General features: G+C 58.9%; 2 protein-coding genes across 4 annotated transcripts in view; both read left to right on the top strand.

Moving 5' to 3' along the window:
• FN3KRP (fructosamine 3 kinase related protein) overlaps window positions 1-8,266 on the top strand; it is a 12,367-nt gene extending 4,101 nt beyond the window's left edge. For both annotated transcript variants that reach the window (XM_025047148.1, XM_006912132.3), the window contains exons 2-6: window positions 561-712; window positions 1,096-1,187; window positions 2,225-2,307; window positions 3,378-3,500; window positions 3,729-8,266. In XM_025047148.1, the coding sequence (XP_024902916.1) occupies window positions 570-712; window positions 1,096-1,187; window positions 2,225-2,307; window positions 3,378-3,500; window positions 3,729-4,067 (780 nt within the window). In that variant the 5' untranslated portion in view covers window positions 561-569 and the 3' untranslated portion in view covers window positions 4,068-8,266. The remainder of the gene's footprint in view (window positions 1-560; window positions 713-1,095; window positions 1,188-2,224; window positions 2,308-3,377; window positions 3,501-3,728) is intronic.
• A 123-nt stretch (window positions 8,267-8,389) lies between these two features.
• On the top strand, window positions 8,390-18,022 carry FN3K (fructosamine 3 kinase). Of its 2 annotated transcripts, none has more exons than XM_006912131.3 (6): window positions 8,390-10,411; window positions 12,243-12,394; window positions 13,270-13,361; window positions 13,702-13,784; window positions 16,619-16,741; window positions 17,597-18,022. In XM_006912131.3, exons 1-6 carry the CDS (start codon window positions 9,890-9,892, stop codon window positions 17,933-17,935), a joined length of 1,311 nt encoding a protein of 436 aa, XP_006912193.2. In that variant the 5' UTR covers window positions 8,390-9,889; the 3' UTR covers window positions 17,936-18,022. The 2 variants fall into 2 exon arrangements, with proteins under 2 accessions (XP_006912193.2, XP_024902952.1); XM_025047184.1 differs by lacking the exon at window positions 8,390-10,411 and adding an exon at window positions 10,566-11,506.
• The last annotated feature ends 424 nt before the right edge of the window (window positions 18,023-18,446 follow it).

Genomic DNA, 18,446 nt, shown 5'->3' with positions numbered 1-18,446 from the left:
TTCAGCACTGGGTCTAACTGGACGACGGACCATAATCGACAGCCAGCCACATCCTGGCTCTTTGGTCCCCTTGGCAGTGGGGGGGCGGTTGTAAAACTTTGGTTCCAGGTATAACTGTGTCAGAACTTCTCCTCGGCGCACGCTCTGGCTGCAGGACACGCAGTCTGTTCTGTGGTCCCTGGAACACAGCTCCGCACCTTGTCCGAATTGGGGAGGCCGGTGCGCCGGTCCCACAGTGGCAGCTGGACAGGGTTGTGGCTGAGGTGCTGTCCCTGTTGGCCCACACACACATCCAGCTCTGCACCCAGCGTTCAGTGGGAAGTTAGCTACCTACTGCCCTCCCTCAAGGGAGAGGCTGGTTTCTAGTCCGGCGCTGGAAAGTGCAATCCTCCTTGTTCTGTGCAGTATAGGACGTGTCATCCACTCCATGAAAAGCCAAAAAAGCTGTCTGCTGACTGCGGTCAGGATGGGCTCGATTTAAAACTAAGGCTTGAGAAAACACGTCTTCATAGAACTTTTCCAGAAGTAATCTCGCTGTCCCTCCTCTTTCCCCCTGACAGGCTAGAAGAATGTTTGAAGGCGAGATGGCAAGTTTAACTGCCATCCTGAAAACAGACACCGTGAGGGTGCCCAAACCCATCAAGGTGCTCGATGCCCCCGGAGGCGGCAGCATGCTGGTGATGGAGCACGTGGACATGCGGCCTCTGAGCAGGTGTGCCTGGCGCCTTCCCCTCTGGCTGGCTTTGTTTCTCCTCTGAGTGGTTCCGTCACACCAGAAGCTCGTTTTGGGGAGTAGCGTTCTGAGGGACGTGACAGAAGGAGCCCACGACCCCACACATTATGTGTCGTGCGCTTTGCAAGATGAAGGCAAACCGGAAAGGGGTCTCTCCAGGTGCGGTGCCGGCAGAGGGCTGGGCCGCAGGCTCGCGTGGGGCCGGGGGACCGTCTAGTGGCCAGGGCCCTTCATCTTCACCTTGCTTCACCAAGCAGATGCTACGTCCTTGAAGCCTTACGCTTTGTGTGGCCCGAGGCCTTTCACATGGACGTGTGTCCGCCTTTGTGCCACACATGTAGCTGCTGCCTTTGGTTTCGCAGTCACGCTGCAGAGCTCGGAGCCCGGCTCGCGGACCTGCACCTGGAGAACAAGAAGCTGGGAGAGGCGCTGCAGAAGGGAGCCGGCACCGTGGGTATGGGATTTTGCGGGCCCGGGGGGCCTGCTGAGGGGAGGACATTTGGGTTGCGGGGGGTGCGTGGGCGGGGTTATGCTGCAGCCACAGGAGGGTCTGACCTGTGTTGACGCTGGAGGGAAGGAACATCAGCCTTGAGGCTACACGTTTGGGTGCAGTAAACGCAGTGAATGCCACAGTGTGCTGCGTCACACATGCACTTGAAAGACAGGAACTATTTCCTGGTCTCCAAACCCCATCATATTGTGGTTCCCTTTACGTCTCCCCAGAAGCTGTCAGGGTTCCTCTGGCTTTCTGCACGGCACCTTTCTGAGACAGACAGGACACGGGGCTCAGGACGGCACTCACATCCAGCCTTCTTAGAGCTTCATGTGATGTCAGCTCCAAGAGTCTCTTCCAGTATTTTCATCCCATGACATCTGATAACCCACGTGCAGCCGATGTGGTCACTCTGCTCAGCAGAGTGGCTGACACCAGAAACAGATGGCCGAGAATCTGCTGTGCTGGGTTCCGGAGCCCGTCCTGTGATACTCCTGTGCTAGACGGGCAGGTCCCATCGGACTCCAGTCCTGTGAGAACCCTCTGTAAGGAACAGGTCCTGCTAGTCAAACTGTCCTGCCCTTCCAAGCCACAGGCAGCTCAGTTTTTTAGGATTTGCTGTGTTTGGGGAGCTGCCAGCAGGAGACCATGACAAGGCATAGCAGTTTGTCTTTCACAAATGGCACGTGCTACGCTGGCCACTGAAGGCCACCCTATCCTGATGGGCCATGAGGGACTTCTTCACTTGCGGACACAGCATTGTCCCCCTGAGTGTCCTAGAGAGTCGTGGGTATCTTTGGTTGTTCAGTCGGACAGAGCTGGCTCTGTTCCCGGGTCTTTAGTGTCCATGGAGACCAGGGACCCTGTTTGTGTCTGGATCGGGACCCGTGGTGGAGAAGGGCATGGGACGTCAGGCCCGTGCTGCTCTGAGCTGGGAGAGCGGGGCCCCAGGGAGCAAGGGAATTGGTCGTCTTTCTTGTTTCCTGTTTGCTTTCAAGGGAGAGGAGGCGGGCAGGCCGGGCGGCCCTTCGTGGACCAGTTTGGGTTCGATGTGGTGACGTGCTGTGGGTACCTCCCCCAGGTGAGTGACGCCAGCATTTTGCCTCCATTTCCGAATCAGGTCAGCTGCTCAGAAACATCTGGGGAAAGCTGTGAACTTTGCTTTTCCCTTTGCTAACTTTTAAGAGGTTGTCTTGAGGTTTACTCACTTCATACGCTAGATAAGCTCTGGGAAACAAGTTAGGACGCTGCATTTCAAGGCACCTAAATTAGGAATTTCAGAAATGTTTTGAATAGTAAGCTCAGAGATAGCATGATAGAGAGAGACTATGATTATGATTATGATTATGTCATGATTTTAAGGTGGGCTCGCCCGGGAATTCCAGCTGGGATTCTGATTGGCGCCAGCAAAGGCCGAGTGGGGAGGGTGGTGGCCCTGCGCTCAGGGGAAAGGTGGGTGGCTTCTCAGAAGGGGGCCACTGCGTATTTGAGAACACTTCTGGGACTTCCTGGTCGGCGTGGGGGCACAGTGGACACTGCTCCGGTCCTGAAGGAGGTCGTCCAGGAAGCTGCTCGGGGCGGTGGTGGCCGACAGCGGGGCCTCCTGCTCTGTGTCGCGCTGGGGGTGTTTCAGCTGGCTCTGCTCCCTCCTCACTCGCCTGTAACTCGCTGGCCTGTCATTTGTCATCACACTCTGCCCCTTGTGCTGCCCTACTGCTGCATGTCTGCCTCGCTTCCCTCTGGGATGGCCAGCACCTCTTGGGGGTGTTTGTGAACGGGCTCCAAGCACCTTGTCACTTTACTGCTCTCTGTCGGGCAGTGCGGCAGCTTGGGGGGCGTGTGTGGCTGGGGGTGGTCAGAGGTGAGCCACAGGGCTCGGGAGGGCCAGTCGTCTGGGCCTCTGTGCCCCCGTGTGAATCTGGACTAAAGGAACCGTCCTCCTGCTCTTCAGAGTGGACCCCAATGCTCTGCACTGGGCGAGGGTGGGTCTGGGGACCCCCTGCGGAGGCCCCACACCTCCCAGCCAGCTTCCACCCTCCCACGCCTGTCTCTGCGGCTGCCCCTCTAGCAACAGCCCTTTGCCCACGGGCGCCTCCTTCCGCTCTGGGTGGCCTCTGAGCTCAGCGTTCTCCTTTGCTGGCGCCCGTGCAGGTGAATGACTGGCAGAAGGACTGGGTGGCATTCTACACCCAGCAGCGTATTCAGCCCCAGATGGACATGGTGGCGAAGGGGTCTGGGGACCGGGAAGCCCTGGAGCTCTGGTCTGCTCTGCAGGTGAGGGGAGCCCCGCTGTGCCCAGGGGGAGGCGCCACCGCAGGTGCGGCCACTTGGGCGTGGGTCTGCACAGGAGGTGGGTGGGGACGGTGCTGAGGGTGGTGCTTGGCGTCCCTGCCTGGGCCGTGTCCGCGCGCATATGCTCTGCGCGCTCTTGGCGCCCGGGCGCCGCTGGGAGCGGGGCGTCTGTCTCCCTCCGCTCTGCTGAGGCCGCGCCCCTCCCTGCAGCTGAAGATCCCCGATCTGTTCCGCGACCTGGACATCGTCCCAGCGCTGCTGCACGGGGACCTCTGGGGAGGAAACGTGGCAGAGGATGCCTCCGGGCCCGTCATTTTTGACCCGGCCTCTTTCTACGGCCACTCGGAGTACGAGCTGGCGATCGCCGGCATGTTCGGGGGCTTCAGCGGCTCCTTCTACGCAGCCTACCACAGCCGGGTGCCGCGGGCGCCGGGCTTCGAGAGGCGCCTGCAGCTGTACCAGCTCTTTCACTACCTGAACCACTGGAACCACTTCGGGGCTGGGTACAGGGGCTCGTCCCTCAGCATCATGAAGAAACTCAGCAGGTGAGCTCGTCCCCTGGAGGGCCGGCCGCCCAGGACCCCCACGGCGGTCTCTCACACCCGGAGGGGTTTGGGACCAACTCCTCAGGCCTCAGGAGGCACGGACTCGCCGGGAAGAAAGCCCTTCCCCCCTCCCCCGCCCCCCACGCCTGCCCGCCTAATCCCCGAGTCGTGCGTTTTCCGAGGGAGACTTGTAGCTGGGATGGGGACCCACAGAGCCTGGCTGCAGTTAGGGGAGTGGCCGGGGTGCCAGCGCTGCTGCGGAGCTCACCCGTTCAGCACGGGTGCAGCTCCTCCTGCCCCGCCTCCAGGTGTGACTGACGTTCAGGATGAGGCTGCTGGGGGGCTTGGGTCTGGACAGGAGCCTCCCCCCTAGGGTCACCTCACCACAGCCAGCTCCACCATCAGCACATTCCCTTTGCTCTCTGTGTCCCCTCTGGACCAGCCTCAGGCCAAGCCGGTCGGAACCCATTCTGGGAGTGACCAAACTGGGAGTGACCAAACTGCCAGCCTCAGGGCGTCCTTGGCGGATTTAGGAGCCATCAGATTGCTCCTCTTAACGCCCCACCTTCCCTGCCGCGTCTAAAGCTTGCTTGCCAAGCTGGTGTTCCTTGGCCTCCGGTAAAACCAGCACTAAACCCACGTTTTACCCCTCGGGCTGCAGTGAGTGGGAAACAGGCATCATCGATGCTAACGGACCTTCCGCATGAACCTCCGGTGGCTGCAATGATGCCAGAGACTGCCCCTCGTTTAAAGCATAATCCAGTGTTTTCCTAGCTGTTTGCCGAGAAACCTTCCTAATGCATTATGACAATAAATAGATACAACTGTTGTTTCTGGAGAGAGCAGTTTTTTTCTGGGCTTTGTTCAATAAGACAGCTTCAAGAGAAGGGTGGGCGTAGCCAGGGCTAATACTGGACTTGGTGCAGCTTGAGCCCCGGCCCCTGGCACCCTGGCAACTTTGGGGAACAGTGAAGGCGGTGGAAGGCCACTGTCAAACTACATTTGCAGGAAGAAGCCAGTGGTGGCCATGGGCACCCCGTGTTTGGGAGGACACCGGTCCCCGGGGCGGTCCACCTGTGTTCTCTGTCCTCTTTCATTTCTGCTCAGGTCGATGCCCGCCTGGTGGCGTTCAAAAGCGCAGCTGACTCCTCCGTGCTCTGGCCTCTGCGGGGAGGGGGAGGGCACTGTCAAAAGCTGGTGGTTGTAGGAGTGTCGAACTAGTCATTCCTAGGCCGCCTGCACTGAGATTGTAGCTCATTTTTCTGATGCTGGGGGACTGATGGCTGGCTCTAAGGAGACGGAGGCCGTGAGTGCTGTGTCACCGTGGCACGTGGGCCGCTGTGTTCCCGCACATTGTTACAGACCTGCTCTCCAGGACCGTTTGCTTTTGGCAGGTGGGCCAGACCCGAGGGCCCCACAGGAATAACTTCTGCAGCTGAATCATCTGGGGTGCAGCTCAGGGCCCCCCTCCTCTGCGGTTAGCAAGGCAGGAGCAGCTCGGTCAGTGGGCAGACACTGCGTGGGACATGTCTTTGGAGGATCTCAAGAGAAGGGTCTCCTTCCATACTCCTGTCATGTGACATTGGGTAGGCAAACGCCCTGAAGGGCGTTTTGGGCACCACGAGTCAGTGGTGTGGGGAGCAGTGCCTTCTGTCTCCTGGGGAGTCAGCCGCAGGACCCCAGTAGGCTAAGAGCGTGAGGCAGGTGAGGCCTCCTGGTCACTGGAGGAAGTGACAGGACACTGCTGTGCCAGGTGAGGGGAGTGGCTGACTGTGCCCCAGGTGGCCTCCTAAGGGTCCTGAATTGCCCTTCTCTGCACAGCGCACAGGTGACCAGGGCTGCAAGCCGAGGCCTGAGCTTTCCCTGACCAAACCGTTAAGAAAACACTTCCGTTCTCCAGAGGGAGACGTGTCACAGCACTGCCCCTCTGGGAGGCCCAGGGAAGTGTCACCGAGGTGTGGCAGGCACTTAAGTGATAAACTGTCACCGGGCTTCCTGGCTCTTGTGACGGTGCAGTACTGGTCATCTTTTTGAACTTTACCATCTGCTGATATTGTTCATTCTAAAATATTTACTTTTGCACCTAATTTTATATTCATAACAAAATTGTGTAAGCCTAAGGCCCAAAGGCCCCTCGACCCACCAGGGTGCTCGTTGTGGGTTGCCGTGTTCCGTGAAAGCCCCCAGTTGCCCCTGTCACCTGCGGGTGAGCCTCTGCTTCCCGGGCTTCGGGGCTGACTATGCGGCTCCGGGGGAGTGTCGGGGTTGTGCGCTGACTTAGAGGCACAATTTCAAGGACCAGTTATGGAACCGGTGCCCCGACATTAGCTGCCGCCTGTCCTCACACCTGACCGAATGGGAGATGTGGCCGAACCCATGGGATGGGCTGTGGGTGCAGCTCTCTCGGTCACAGAGAAGAACTGGAGGAGGTCCATGCCCTGCGGGCGGCCTCAGAGGCAGGGCGTCCAGGGAGATGGCCACTGCCCCGAGCGCCCACCCAGGCCCCAGGTCCCCTCACTGGGACAGCTGTACTCATTCCTTACTGAAGATGGGAACCTGAGTTGGGCGCCTCAGTCTCTGCTGCTGGGAGGGTGTCGACCTCCCCTCACAAGTCATCTCTGGGTGACTGAGGTTTATCTCTCCACCCAGCTACTGATTTTGTATCCTTTCCACGAAAGTGGACCTGAAACGGGCTTTTCTGCCTCAAACAGAGGTCGCCAGTGAACTCTGAGTCTCCGCTGTCCACTCACTAGCACTGCTCCCCGCCCAGGTATTGCCCTTTCTGGGGTCTTGGGTGCGGGCTGCTGAGTGATCCCCCTCTTCAGCGCATGGCGCATCAACGGTATTAAACTTCCCATGACACCCCTCTGTCTCTCTTACCCATTTCCCTTCGTGCCCATGTCTGCTCACTTTTCCCTCCCTCCAACCTCGCTTGCTGCTTATGAAATACCAGGAGCTCAGATGGCCAGCCTAGGACAGCGTGAGGGCGAGGCCTAGAGGCTCTCTTGGGAGCAGAGTGTGCATCTTGAGACATCCTAAAAACATGGGCTTGGACAACTGAAAGGAAACTTTCAATGCTGGCGGGTGCCCCCACCCCCGATATAAAAAGCTGGGGTTCCGAGAGGGCCGGTCTTGCTGCGCTCAGCCCCCATGTGGAGGGGTGCTGGTGGCCGTGGACGCCTCCCGCACCCTGCTGTCTGTCGAGGCCGAGGTCTGCAGGGCAGTGTGGGAGGGACACTTGTGAACTTAGGATCAGTGTTCGGCAGACTTCAGGATTCAGAGGGAACCTGACTAATTACAGCCAAACTAAGGGAGGAAAATGCAAGTTTGGAAAGAGCTTTGATTCACCGCAGTGCCCCGAACACGAACGCCCGGAAGGAGATACCGCTGTGCTGCGGGCGGGAAGGAAGCCGCACATTCTACCACTGCGCCACACGGGACGTGCGTGTCTGCGGCGATGGCAGGGCTCAGGGACTGGAGCAGTCCCCCCAGAGGCCTCGCAGCCCCCCACCTCCGGTGCGACAGAGACCACGCACTTGGGGTCGGAGGCCCCTAAGACTCCGTAATTTACAGAGTGGGCTGGTGGCAGCACCCGGGGGCTGCAGAAGACTAAGTTCCGGGCAGGAGCGGCTGCCAGCGCTTCTCAGCGCTCACTGCGGTCTTCCCACCTGAGGGGCTCAGCCTCTGCGCTCCCCATGTTCTCCCAAGAGCTGGCACGGGAAGTTGCCTCCCTGCCTGGGTTTCCCTCGGGCAGAAGTGTGTGGATACATCGGGACGTATTTGGAAACAGCAATCGGAGTGGTGGCAGCTGCCGGATGACAGCCATCTCTGAATTCCGAAGAGGCGGCTGAATTCCCCTCCCTGGAAAGTCATGGGACCTCCTCCCCATTTACCTTGCAAAGCAAATCCTGTTTCTCGAAAAGCCTCGGAGAACTTGGTTTATGGACTCAGGCGTCTCCGTGGCTTCTGAGGAGGCGGAAGCTGGAGTGGACCACGCCTGCCCCTCTCCTACGCTTGTCCCCGGGTGGCGGTGCCCGTTCCGTCCCGCCACGCATGCTCCCTGCCTGCCGGGTTGAACTTCCCGCTATTTGTCCTCCTTCCCCCAGTGTCCATCTCACTTCCTCTGGGTTTTTATCAGATGTGCTGTGACCTTTTGTCTGGTGGTCTGAATATTAAAGCTCTTCGTTTCTCGGAAAATTAAAAGAGCCATCGGCCTGAGGGGCGTGGTCTCAGTGCAATTCCGGTGGAGGCTGGACGATGGTGGAGTGGGAAACAGGCATTGACACCTGGACAGCGATGACACCTGGACAGCGACTGCCGGCCCCTGCTGGCTCCAGGCTGCTTGCTGCCCAGGCCCGGGACTGGGCCCTCCCTGGCTGTCCGGCTGACAGATGGACGACTGTGATGGCCGCGGGGCCCGTGCCCCTGGCTGCCTCCCTGGTGCTGCTTTCCTGAGTCTCCCCTGAGGCTCCCGCACACGGGGTGACATTTCCCAGCTGTGGGCCGTGTTTTCCTTCCCATGCCACTGGACTCCGTCTTCATGGTCAGGGTAAGCCTGAGAGACTCTTATGCACAGCGACCCCATTGGTACCTTGGGCTGTTCTCCCACCTGGATGCGCCCCACCCCCCCACACACACCGTGCCCAGGACTCCTGCCGGGCCCCAGGCAGGCTGAGAGGCTCCCTTCGCTCCTTCTAGGAGACCTGGAGGCTCAGGAGTCTGGCTGCTGTGGGAAGGGGACTCAGCTCATGAGGCTGCTTGAATGTGCCCAAGTCACATCTCCCCATTGGGTTTCTGACCACAGATCCAAACTCCAGGGCAGGCTCGGGAGGACGGTGGGCGGGTCAGCAGTGGAGGTGCTCTGGTGCAGGTCCCTGCTGAGGGGTCTGTGTTCAGTCCCAACCCAGGGCCACTCAGCATGGAGCTGGGAGGCCCGGGGGGGCCCGTGTGCTACCTCCTGGCCGCCACCGCCATGTTCAGACCCTGCCTGGGCAAACGAGAAGGAGGCTTCATCATGACCAGCGTCTCCCCTGGGTGCCGGGAGAGGGCAGCAAGGCCAGGCCCTGGGTGGCTGACCCTGGTAGCTGTGGGACCAACTCTACACCAAAGATTTGGGTGAGAGAGAGAGAGAGAAAGCAGAGGCAGGAAATCATAACGGGCTGAAGGCAGCGTCGGGGCTGGAGGACCCGAGTGCCATCCTGACGCGGCTGTCTGTCCTGCTCAGGGGACAGCAGACGCTCACCCCAGGCACCTCCCTGGGGAACTGTCAGGTCCTGGTGACACAGAGCAGATGGGAAGGCCTCCAGAGAGAACAGTCTCCACACCGAGACTAAGAATCGAGATGGCTCCAAACCCCTCCACCCTCAGTGGGCTTCCTCAGCATGCACTAGAGGACAGCTGGGGGGCCCTTCCTGCACCTGCTCCTCGGGGTGCCCTGGAGTGTATGCGTATGCCTGTGTGCTCTGAAGGGCCCTCACAGGGTGGCCTTCTCTAATCAGGAGCCCCACTCCCCCTGGGTGGGGTCAGCCGCCTGCTATCAGAAGGCCCAGAGCAGCCTCTCTCTGCTGGGCAAACCCAAGGCCAGCAATGGGTGTCCCTGGGTGGTGCCTGGGTCTGGCAGGATGGGGTTAAGAACCCCCAGCCTTGTCTGATCAGTGTGAGAACTAGCCAGGCCCATGACCTGTGTCCCAGGGACAGCCAGGTCTCTCCTGGGCTGTGTCCTGTGCCCTGCTGGGTGGGAGGAGTTGGGCCCAGGTCCTGTGAGGGTTCAGGGAACCTCTGTGCAGAGAGATCAGGCCCTATAGGGCCCTGTGCGCCTCCCAGTGCATGGACCTCGCCTGCACTGCCTGGCACACTGTGTGGACATGTGGGGAGGGCACCGCCCCCGCTTCTGCCCCCTGCCTTCTTTCTGGCTGGCCTTTCCCGCGTGCCTGGCCTGACTGCCCCGCTCCCAGGAGAGGGCGGCCGGGGGCTGGGCCTGGCCGGCAGGCGGGGCCTGGGAGGCGGGACCTGGGAGGCGGGACGCCAGGAGCGCTCAGAGCCCGCAGGCAGCGGGGATTAGACACCTCCCCGGCAGACAGCGGCCTGGGCGACCGCGAGCTTGCGTGCCTGGCAGGGCGGTCTGCGCCATCTCCGGGTCCCTCCCAGGAGCCCTCTAGTCCCCCTGCTCACTGTGCGTCCCCGTGTGTCCCCGTATCCCCTGCCCCCATGGAACAGCTGCTGCGGGCGGAGCTGCGCACCTCGACCCTGCGCGCCTTCGGGAGCCCCGGCGCAGGCTGCATCAGCGAGGGGCACGCCTACGACACGGACTCGGGGCCCGTGTTCGTCAAGGTCAACCGCAGGACGCAGGTGCGGGGGCTGGAGGGAAGGAAGGGGTTGGAAGGGGGAGGGGAGAGAGTGAGGAGAGGCGAGAGGGGAGGGGGCGGACGGAGCGGGAGAAGGGTGGATGAGGGGGAGGGGCGCCGGCGGGAGGGGCGCGGGGGAGCGGGGTGGGGATAGGGGTCGAAGGTGGCCCCTTCTTGGGCCGGGCCTGGCGTCACTGCCCAGGGTCAGCCTTGGAGCTGACACCTGCATGGCGAGCAGGGTTCAGCATTGCCTGCGGGATCCGGGTTTCCTCAGCGGCAGAACTGATTTGCGTTTTTTGTTTTGTTTTTTTGTTTTTTTGTTTTTTGTTTTTTTTTTGCCTGCCTGCGCAATTTGCGCAGTTTGCGCAGTTTTCGGTTGTTTGGTTTAACTTCCCCACCTGTCAAGCATGGAAGGCGGGGGCTGGGAGTCCTGGGCTGCTTCTGCCGCTGGCCTTGGGTTTTGCTCAGCTTCTCGACCCTCCTCAGCAAGTGGGAAGAGGCAGGAAGGAGGCCAGGCCCTGGTTCCTCTTCATGAGTGGAATGGCCATGCTGTGTGCCCAGGCCCCAGCAGGCCGCGGAGGGCCACCTGGTTCCCGAGGGGTGCATGGCGCTGGGAGTGCTGGCTGTGGGCTGGAGGGAACCCAGAGAGACTCCTCCCAATCCCCGCAGCACTGTCCATGTCTGGAATGGACAAGGGCTGGGACGGGCTCAGCACCTGGCTCTGTGGGTGCCAGGACCCTTGAGTCTGACTGCAGCACCTGAGCCTCTCAGGCTCACCCTCGGGGAAGTGGTTTTAGGGTCAGGGTTCAGGGTTATCCTGGCCTTGGACCTTCACAGCTAGACCCCAAAAGCTTCCCCAGGCTGAGGCCTCAGCATTCACTGCTGGCACATATCAGGTGCTCAGTGATTGCTCAGAGCAGGTGACCAGCGCGGCCTTGGGGACCTGGTCACCCCCACTCCCTGACTGATTCAGGATGCTCAGCTCCGCTCCCCTGTGGGCACCCTGAATTGAAGCCTGAATTCTTTTGCTGGGCGGGAGTAGACGTGGCCTGGCCTGGGAGACTGGATTCTGTAGCTGGAGGTGACACAAATCGAATCAGTAAGCACACTTAACTGCGGTCGCGTGTCCCTAATGTGAGAGTCCACCTAACCTAACGGTGGAGATCCGGGGGAGTGTTTTAGGAATAGGAAGCTCCTGGGTTCCAGTGGAGGCCGTCCTAACATGTTGGGGGGCTGTCTTCTTTCTGGGCGGGGTGCACAGCTCTGAACTAGCCCCCAGGCCTTGCTGGGTGCTCCTCTCTGGGGGTCCCTGCACTGGAGGCTAGGCCCAGCCGACCTCGCCCCTGCCTCCCCCTGCCCGTCACTGTGGTGGGCCACCCTGGGCCACCCCGGGACACCCTATGCTACTCCTCCTTTTGCTGCGATTGCTGGAGGCAGTGAGGAGGGTGGGCAACCCAGAAGGGGACCCAGGCCCCCAAGAACCTGAGCCCCGAGGCACCCCACTGGCACTCCCTGGCATCCCACAGTACCCACAGTACCCCCAGCACCCCAGAACCTCCTCACCTCTCAAAGCAAGTGTTCCCCGCGGTGGCATCAACATCCTGCCCACCCAGAGCCCCAGCTCGGCCTCCCCCTTGCAGCCCCGCTCTGTCCTAAGGGGCCACATGCACTTGCTCTCTGCGGGGCGGGTGCCTCGCTCCCAGCCAGCTCTCAGTGACTGATGGTCCTGTGTGCCCGTGATCCCACGCCGCGGCTTCTGTCCGGAGCTGCGAGGCACAGCCCGGCTGCAGGGGCCCCTGCTGGGGTCAGAGCTCACGGCGCTGTTCTGGACGCAGGCCCGGCAGATGTTCGAGGGGGAGGTGGCGAGCCTGCAGGCCCTCCGGAGCACCGGCACGGTACGGGCCCCTCGGCCCATCAAGGTCATCGACTTGCCGGGAGGGGGGGCCGCCTTTGTGATGGAGCACCTGAAGATGAGGAGCTTGAGCAGGTGAGAGCGTGCGTGTGGGGTGAGGTGTAGGGTGGGGTGCAGCCGCTTGCAGAGCTGCCTCCATAGCTCAGTCCAGTCACCAGAGGCAGGGACCCTACCCGCCATCCTCAATGGTGAGAAGTTCTTCGTTTCTGCCGTGGGTCTGGTTTTGGGCTGGCCTGGCTCCATTGAAGCCGCACCAAGCAAGCGTGTTTGAATGTCCCCTTGCTCATGCCCGCTCAGCCTGGGCAGCGTGAGGTCTGCTCTAGCATCATCTGAGGCCCACCATTTTTCCTAATCGCTAAAGTTATACATATTCGTTGTAAAAAAAAAAAAGGTGGAAAATACAAACTCACGTAAAGAATACATGACACCAGCAGGGACTTGCCGCGGACGACACTGTAGTGTACGACTGTCAGCCTGGTCTTTTAAGAATTTCTTATTAATTTTTTTGGGCCGATGCCGGTTCAGGTACACGGCTGGGTAACAGGGCACCCGCACACCCCACTGTGTGCTCACCCCCCAAAGCCTAGTCTGCTTCTGTCACCCTCCACCCTCTTTGTTCCACCCCAACCCCCACCCCCTTTCTTATATGTGATTTACATTTGTTTTTCCAAAAAACCAGGAGCTGGAGTTTTCCTCGGCGTTTCGCCAAGAGCTGGCCCTCTAATTCTCGGCGTTCGTCAGGCTCCTGTCAGAGCCCTGCTTACCTGCTCTTGGTGCTTTTACACCATTTTATTTTCAGGGAAAGGTTATTGCCTACCGTTTGTTTTTCACTTTTTTCCTCTTAGAGCAGAGAGAGTTTTTTAGGGATTTAAAACATTTCTAAAACCGGACCGTGCTAGCTGGTAGCTGCTGCTTCTTCCTTTAATGGGCTGCTTTTCTTTCTTCCCCAGCCAGGCGTCCAAGCTGGGAGACCAGGTGGCGGAGTTGCACCTTCACAACCAGAAGCTCAGGGACAAGTTGAGGGAGCAGGAGAGCACAGTGGGTGCGTGCAGGTCACTTCCGTGCGCCCTCGAGCCAGGCGCACACCCCCGAGCGGGCGTTTGGGGCGCCGTGTGGATGGTGGTCGGATTGCAAACCTCTCCCTTCGCAGTGCCGCGTGAGACCCAGGCTGCTAAGGATGAGTTTTGCTGGAGCTGAGAGGAAAGTGGGACTGGCTCGTGCCCCTTTAGGTCCAGCTCTGTGTCCAGCGTGCCCGAGGCGGGAGTGTCCCGGCTGATCCACACCTTGCCTCGTGGCTAGCCCGGCCGGCACAGCCCCAGACCACCCCTGTTCTAGCGCCGAGGCCAAGCCACCGAGGAGGACACCGCTCTTTCTGTTGGCAGGGCGGAGGGCCGAGGGAGCCGTGCCCCAGCACGTGGCTAAGTTCGGCTTCCACACGGTGACGTGCTGCGGCTTCATCCCGCAGGTGAGTGCTGGGTGAGGGTGCCCTCGCTTAGCCGATGACCCGAGGCCCTGGTGTGACAGTATGCCCTCCCTCGGGCGCCAGGAAGATTAACCCCTGATTTCTGAAAGCAGAGGGTGAGCTGTGGTACCTGGGATGCGGAGCTGTGCCCGGAGGGGTGGGAAGCCGTGGGGCAGGTGGAAGAGGTCCCTGAGCAGAGGGAACAGCACGTGCAAAGGCCCCGTTTTGGGAGGGCGCGTGATGAACGGGGCGGGGGACGGAGGCAGCACACGAGCTCGGGGATTAAGTTCTGGTCACTCAGTCCCTCTCTGGGCCTTTAGAGAGATTATTGGGCTGCTTGAGATGTACGTCACGTGACCAACTCCACGGCTGTAGAGTTTTTAGCACAGTCACGATGTCGTGCAGCCGTCACCATTGTTTACTTCAGAACTTTTTCATCATCCCCAAAAGTAACCACATACCCACAGCGGTCTCTCCACACCCCTCTGCCCCCACCACTGGTAACCACCAATCTCTTTCTGTCGCCATGGACTTGCTCATTCTGCGGGGCTCATGTGGGTGGGATTCCCACACTTGAGAGCCTTTTGTGTCTCTGAGGTGTGGGCTCAGGGCGGTGCTCCCAGATCAGGGTCCTTGCGGCAAGTTGGAGGCAGACTGAGGGATCCCAGCCGGGGGCAGCCTCACGGGCGGGCTTGCTAAGACCCTCTAAGTCTCTGTGGGAGCCAGCTCCGTCAGTGGCTGCACACCTGTGTCGAGCCGGTGCCCAGCGCAGTCACAGCAGTGTCTGGCAAGCGTGGCTGAGCGAGGCTTGTTGTCCTGCTTCAGATGTCAAGTTTAAGAGCTGTGGTTGGCCTCACACAGTGGCTTTTCAAGAACCGAGGAACGAAGCCATACACAAAACCCCAGTGTGTGTGCGAAGCAGGTGGAACGGGTTGGTCCACGAGGGACATGGGCGTCTCTCGGGTGTCCCCTCAGAATCCAGGATCAACGAGCCAACTTGGATAGCCTGCAGCCGGCCAGGAGGGGGCGAGGGACCTGGGTGGACACCTGGTCCACCTCCCTGTGCTATGACAAGGTGGCCCTGGATGTAGCCCCGGCTCCCAGGAGGCTCACTGCTCCTTGGGAGTGACAGCTGTTGGTGGCATGACGCTGAGTACTGGGCTTCTCAGACACCAAGCGCACTGAGCCCCAGTGGGACCACTGGCCGGTCTCACGACAAGCTCGGCTTCTCCCTAGGCACCATTCTAAGTGCTTTATTGGGCTCAACTTGCCCAGTTGCCATAGCAACCCTATGCAACAGCCAGGTGGGGAACAAGGGCTTGCTACCATGTGTCCCTGCGGCTGTCTGGGGAGGGGCCTCCCACCTGCTTGCGAGGCGCACGTGGCACCAGGAGTGTGAGCTTAGAGACAAGCGGTCACAGCACCCAGCATGGGGGTTCCCCATGTGGAGGATGCTGACCACGGAGGGCAGGCCTGCTCTCTGGAAAGTTCCTCCCTGGGAGTTGCTCAGAGTGACACTTCAAATAATAAGCTTTATGTCTTTAAAAAAATCTCCATTGATGTAAAATTGGCAGGAAACAACCACACCTAATTAAAGTATACACTTTGGTAAGTTTTGACATGTGTATGCTCCAGTAACAGGACAGTGAGTGTGTCTGTCACCCCGAAGGGGCCATCGTGCCCTTTTGTAATTTCTCCCTCCTGCCCCACCCTCGACCCTGGCAGCCACTGCCCAGCTTCCTGCCACTGTGAGTTTGCATTTGGGGCATTTGGTACAAGTGGAATCACACTGTGCACTCTCCTGGTCTGGCTTCCTTTGCTCAGCGTCACTGTGTCGATGTTCAGCCGTGATGTCACGTGTGTCCTCAGTCCAGTACGGACAGACAGACTGCATGGACACACCACAGTCTGCTTTATCTGTTCGCCTGTTGATGGACGTCTGGGTTGCTTCACAAATAAAGCTTCTATGAGCCTTCGTGTGCGGGAGTCTGTGTGGACGCGCGCTTCCATCTGTCCTGGGTAAATACTTGGGAGGGAAACGACAAGGCCCTGTGGTAGGTTCGTATTTAACTTTTTAAGAAAGCGCCCGAATACCTTCCGAGGTGGCGGTGCCGCGCACGTTCCCTCCGGCAGCGCGCGCTCCGGTTCCTCCCCACCCTCGCCACACTTGGTGTTTTCCGCTTCTGTAAATTCTGGGTGTGCGAAGCGGTACCTGGTGGAAGCTCTGTCGCCCCCGCTGGCTAACGACGTGGGGCATCTATTCGTGTGCTTGTGTGTCAGATGTTAGGGGCAGAAATACTTGGGTTGTTACGTCCTCATCCGTGGACTCCGTTTTCATTGTGCAATGACTCTCTTTCCCCTGTACTTGGTGACAGTCTTTGCTCTGCCATCTTTGTCTGACACTAATATAGCCGCTCCCGCCGTCTGTTGACTAGTGTCAGCGTGGTACATCTTTTCCAACCTTTTAACCTAATTCTGCTTTTATATATGAAGTGCATTTTGTGTACACAGCATACACTTGGGTCTTGCTTCATTTTTCCAGCTTGTCCATCTTGTCATTTAAGTGGGGTATCTAGACCCTTTGCATTTACTGTGCTGATGGATACGGTTAGGTTTGGATCTGTCACCTTGCTGTTTTTTATTTGTCCTGTCTGTTGTTTGTGATCCTTTCCTTCTTTATTTACCCTCTTTTGGATTAACTGAGTATTTTTAATGATTTCATCTTCTCTTTGTTGGCCGTGTGTTTTTAGTGGTTGGTCTGAGGGTTAGGCGCATTCTGGGTGTCATTGTTCTGGACCACCAGCCGCAGCACCAGCTCCCTTTCTCTCGTCACCCAGGTGAATGAGTGGCAGGACGACTGGCCAACCTTCTTCACCCGGCACCGGCTCCAAGCGCAGCTGGACCTCATTGAGAAGGACTATGCTGACCGAGAGGCACGAGAACTCTGGTCACAGCTACAGGTTGGCTCAGCAGTTGTCCTCTTGGGTGGGGGGACAACATTCGCGTGGGGCCTCTGGTGGAGCTGAGCCAGAGGAGGGACCGCTGGGCCGTGGAGCAGAGCTGGGCAGGTCATGGGTGCAGAGGCCCGACTGGTGGACTGATGGGGAACTGCGAAGGGGCTGGGACCTGAGGACATACCTGGCCCTCGTGTACCTCTCACCCGCTAGGTCACCAGGTACTTAACCTCAGACTCAGCTCATGAGGAACACAGGAGCCTGGCTCGTAAATGTTGGCATTTACTGTTACTTTCTCTTCCACTTTTATCCTGTTCTTTTCTGCCAAAGCATGAATGGTTCACCTCTTAGAGATGCGGGCAGCAGATGCCCCAGAGGGTCTGCTTTCAAAACATAAGTCAAAATGTTAAAAACAACTCATATATCAATCTGGGGTTGACATGCGTTGAAGAAATATTATTTAGCTCACTAATGTAGTAACCCGTAGGATACAAAATTGGTGCAGACACGCATGCGCTGTGAAATACGAGACTAGTAGAGAAAGTTTGCTAAGTTACGTCCAGGAAACCCCACCTGGGCTGCACAGTTCCCGTTCTACGGGACAATGAAACCAGAACCTCCAGGTTCTCTCCTGCATGGGAACCGCTGGCATGGTGCCAATCTGGGCCTGAGCCCGCAGTCAGTAGTGACACAGTGACACTCCCCTGCAGTGGGAGGGTCTTTGTCCCTGGCCCTTGTGGGCAGCGCCGTGTTGGACCCTGAGCACACAATGGGCCATCTTTGCCTATTTCCAGGTATCTGACAAGGAGACTGTGGCTCTTGGTCCCCTGATACCTGTGTGTCCGATGACTGTTTTCTTAGGTGAAGATCCCGGATCTGTTTTGTGGCCTAGAGATTGTCCCTGCCCTTCTCCATGGGGACCTCTGGTCAGGAAATGTGGCCGAGGACGACTCGGGGCCCATTATTTACGACCCGGCTTCCTTCTACGGCCATTCGGAGTTTGAACTGGCAATTGCCTTGATGTTTGGGGGGTTTCCCAGGCCCTTCTTCACTGCCTACTACCAGAAGGTCCCCAAGGCGCCAGGGTTCGACCGGCGGCTGCTGCTCTACCAGCTCTTCAACTACCTAAACCACTGGAACCACTTCGGCCAGCAGTACCGGGGTGCGTCTCTGAGCACCATGCGGAAACTTCTCAAGTAGCGCCACCTGCCCATCACACGATGAGGGGGGGCCATGCCACAGGCAGCGTCAGGGACTAATAAAGCCAGTGGGGCTTCGGGGATGGAACTGCTGTGTGTCTCAGTTTCACCTGTGTCTCCATCCTCTGTGCAGTCGGGCTAATTTACAGGTGCCCAGACCACCTGAAGGTCTCTACCACGCTTGTTACAGATCACGGTCTGGGGTGTTTTGGATGTTTCATGAGAGTGGTACAGACCTTCTCACAGATCTGGAGTTGCCTAGGAGGAAGCCAATGTCATGTTTTTGGCTCAGGCAGAGTTGGGGACCATGAGGTGGGCCCCACCTTTTAAGTGACACCTCTGGGGTTAAGTGGGGCTCCAAGTCCACCCTGAGGTAAGACAGATGGAAGGAAGGGCCCCAATGTTGTGGGAACAGGCATTAGGGCTGAAGCCATTGCCCAACCTCTCACCTTCACCCCCCTTTTCATCTGGAGTGTTTTCAGCTGGATAAAAAGAAGGGTGAAGGCAGGGAA

Source organism: Pteropus alecto, unplaced genomic scaffold (assembly GCF_000325575.1).
Source record: "Pteropus alecto unplaced genomic scaffold, ASM32557v1 scaffold134, whole genome shotgun sequence".
NCBI classification, from domain to species: domain Eukaryota; kingdom Metazoa; phylum Chordata; class Mammalia; order Chiroptera; family Pteropodidae; genus Pteropus; species Pteropus alecto.
This window is presented reverse-complemented; position numbering and strand designations above follow the sequence as displayed.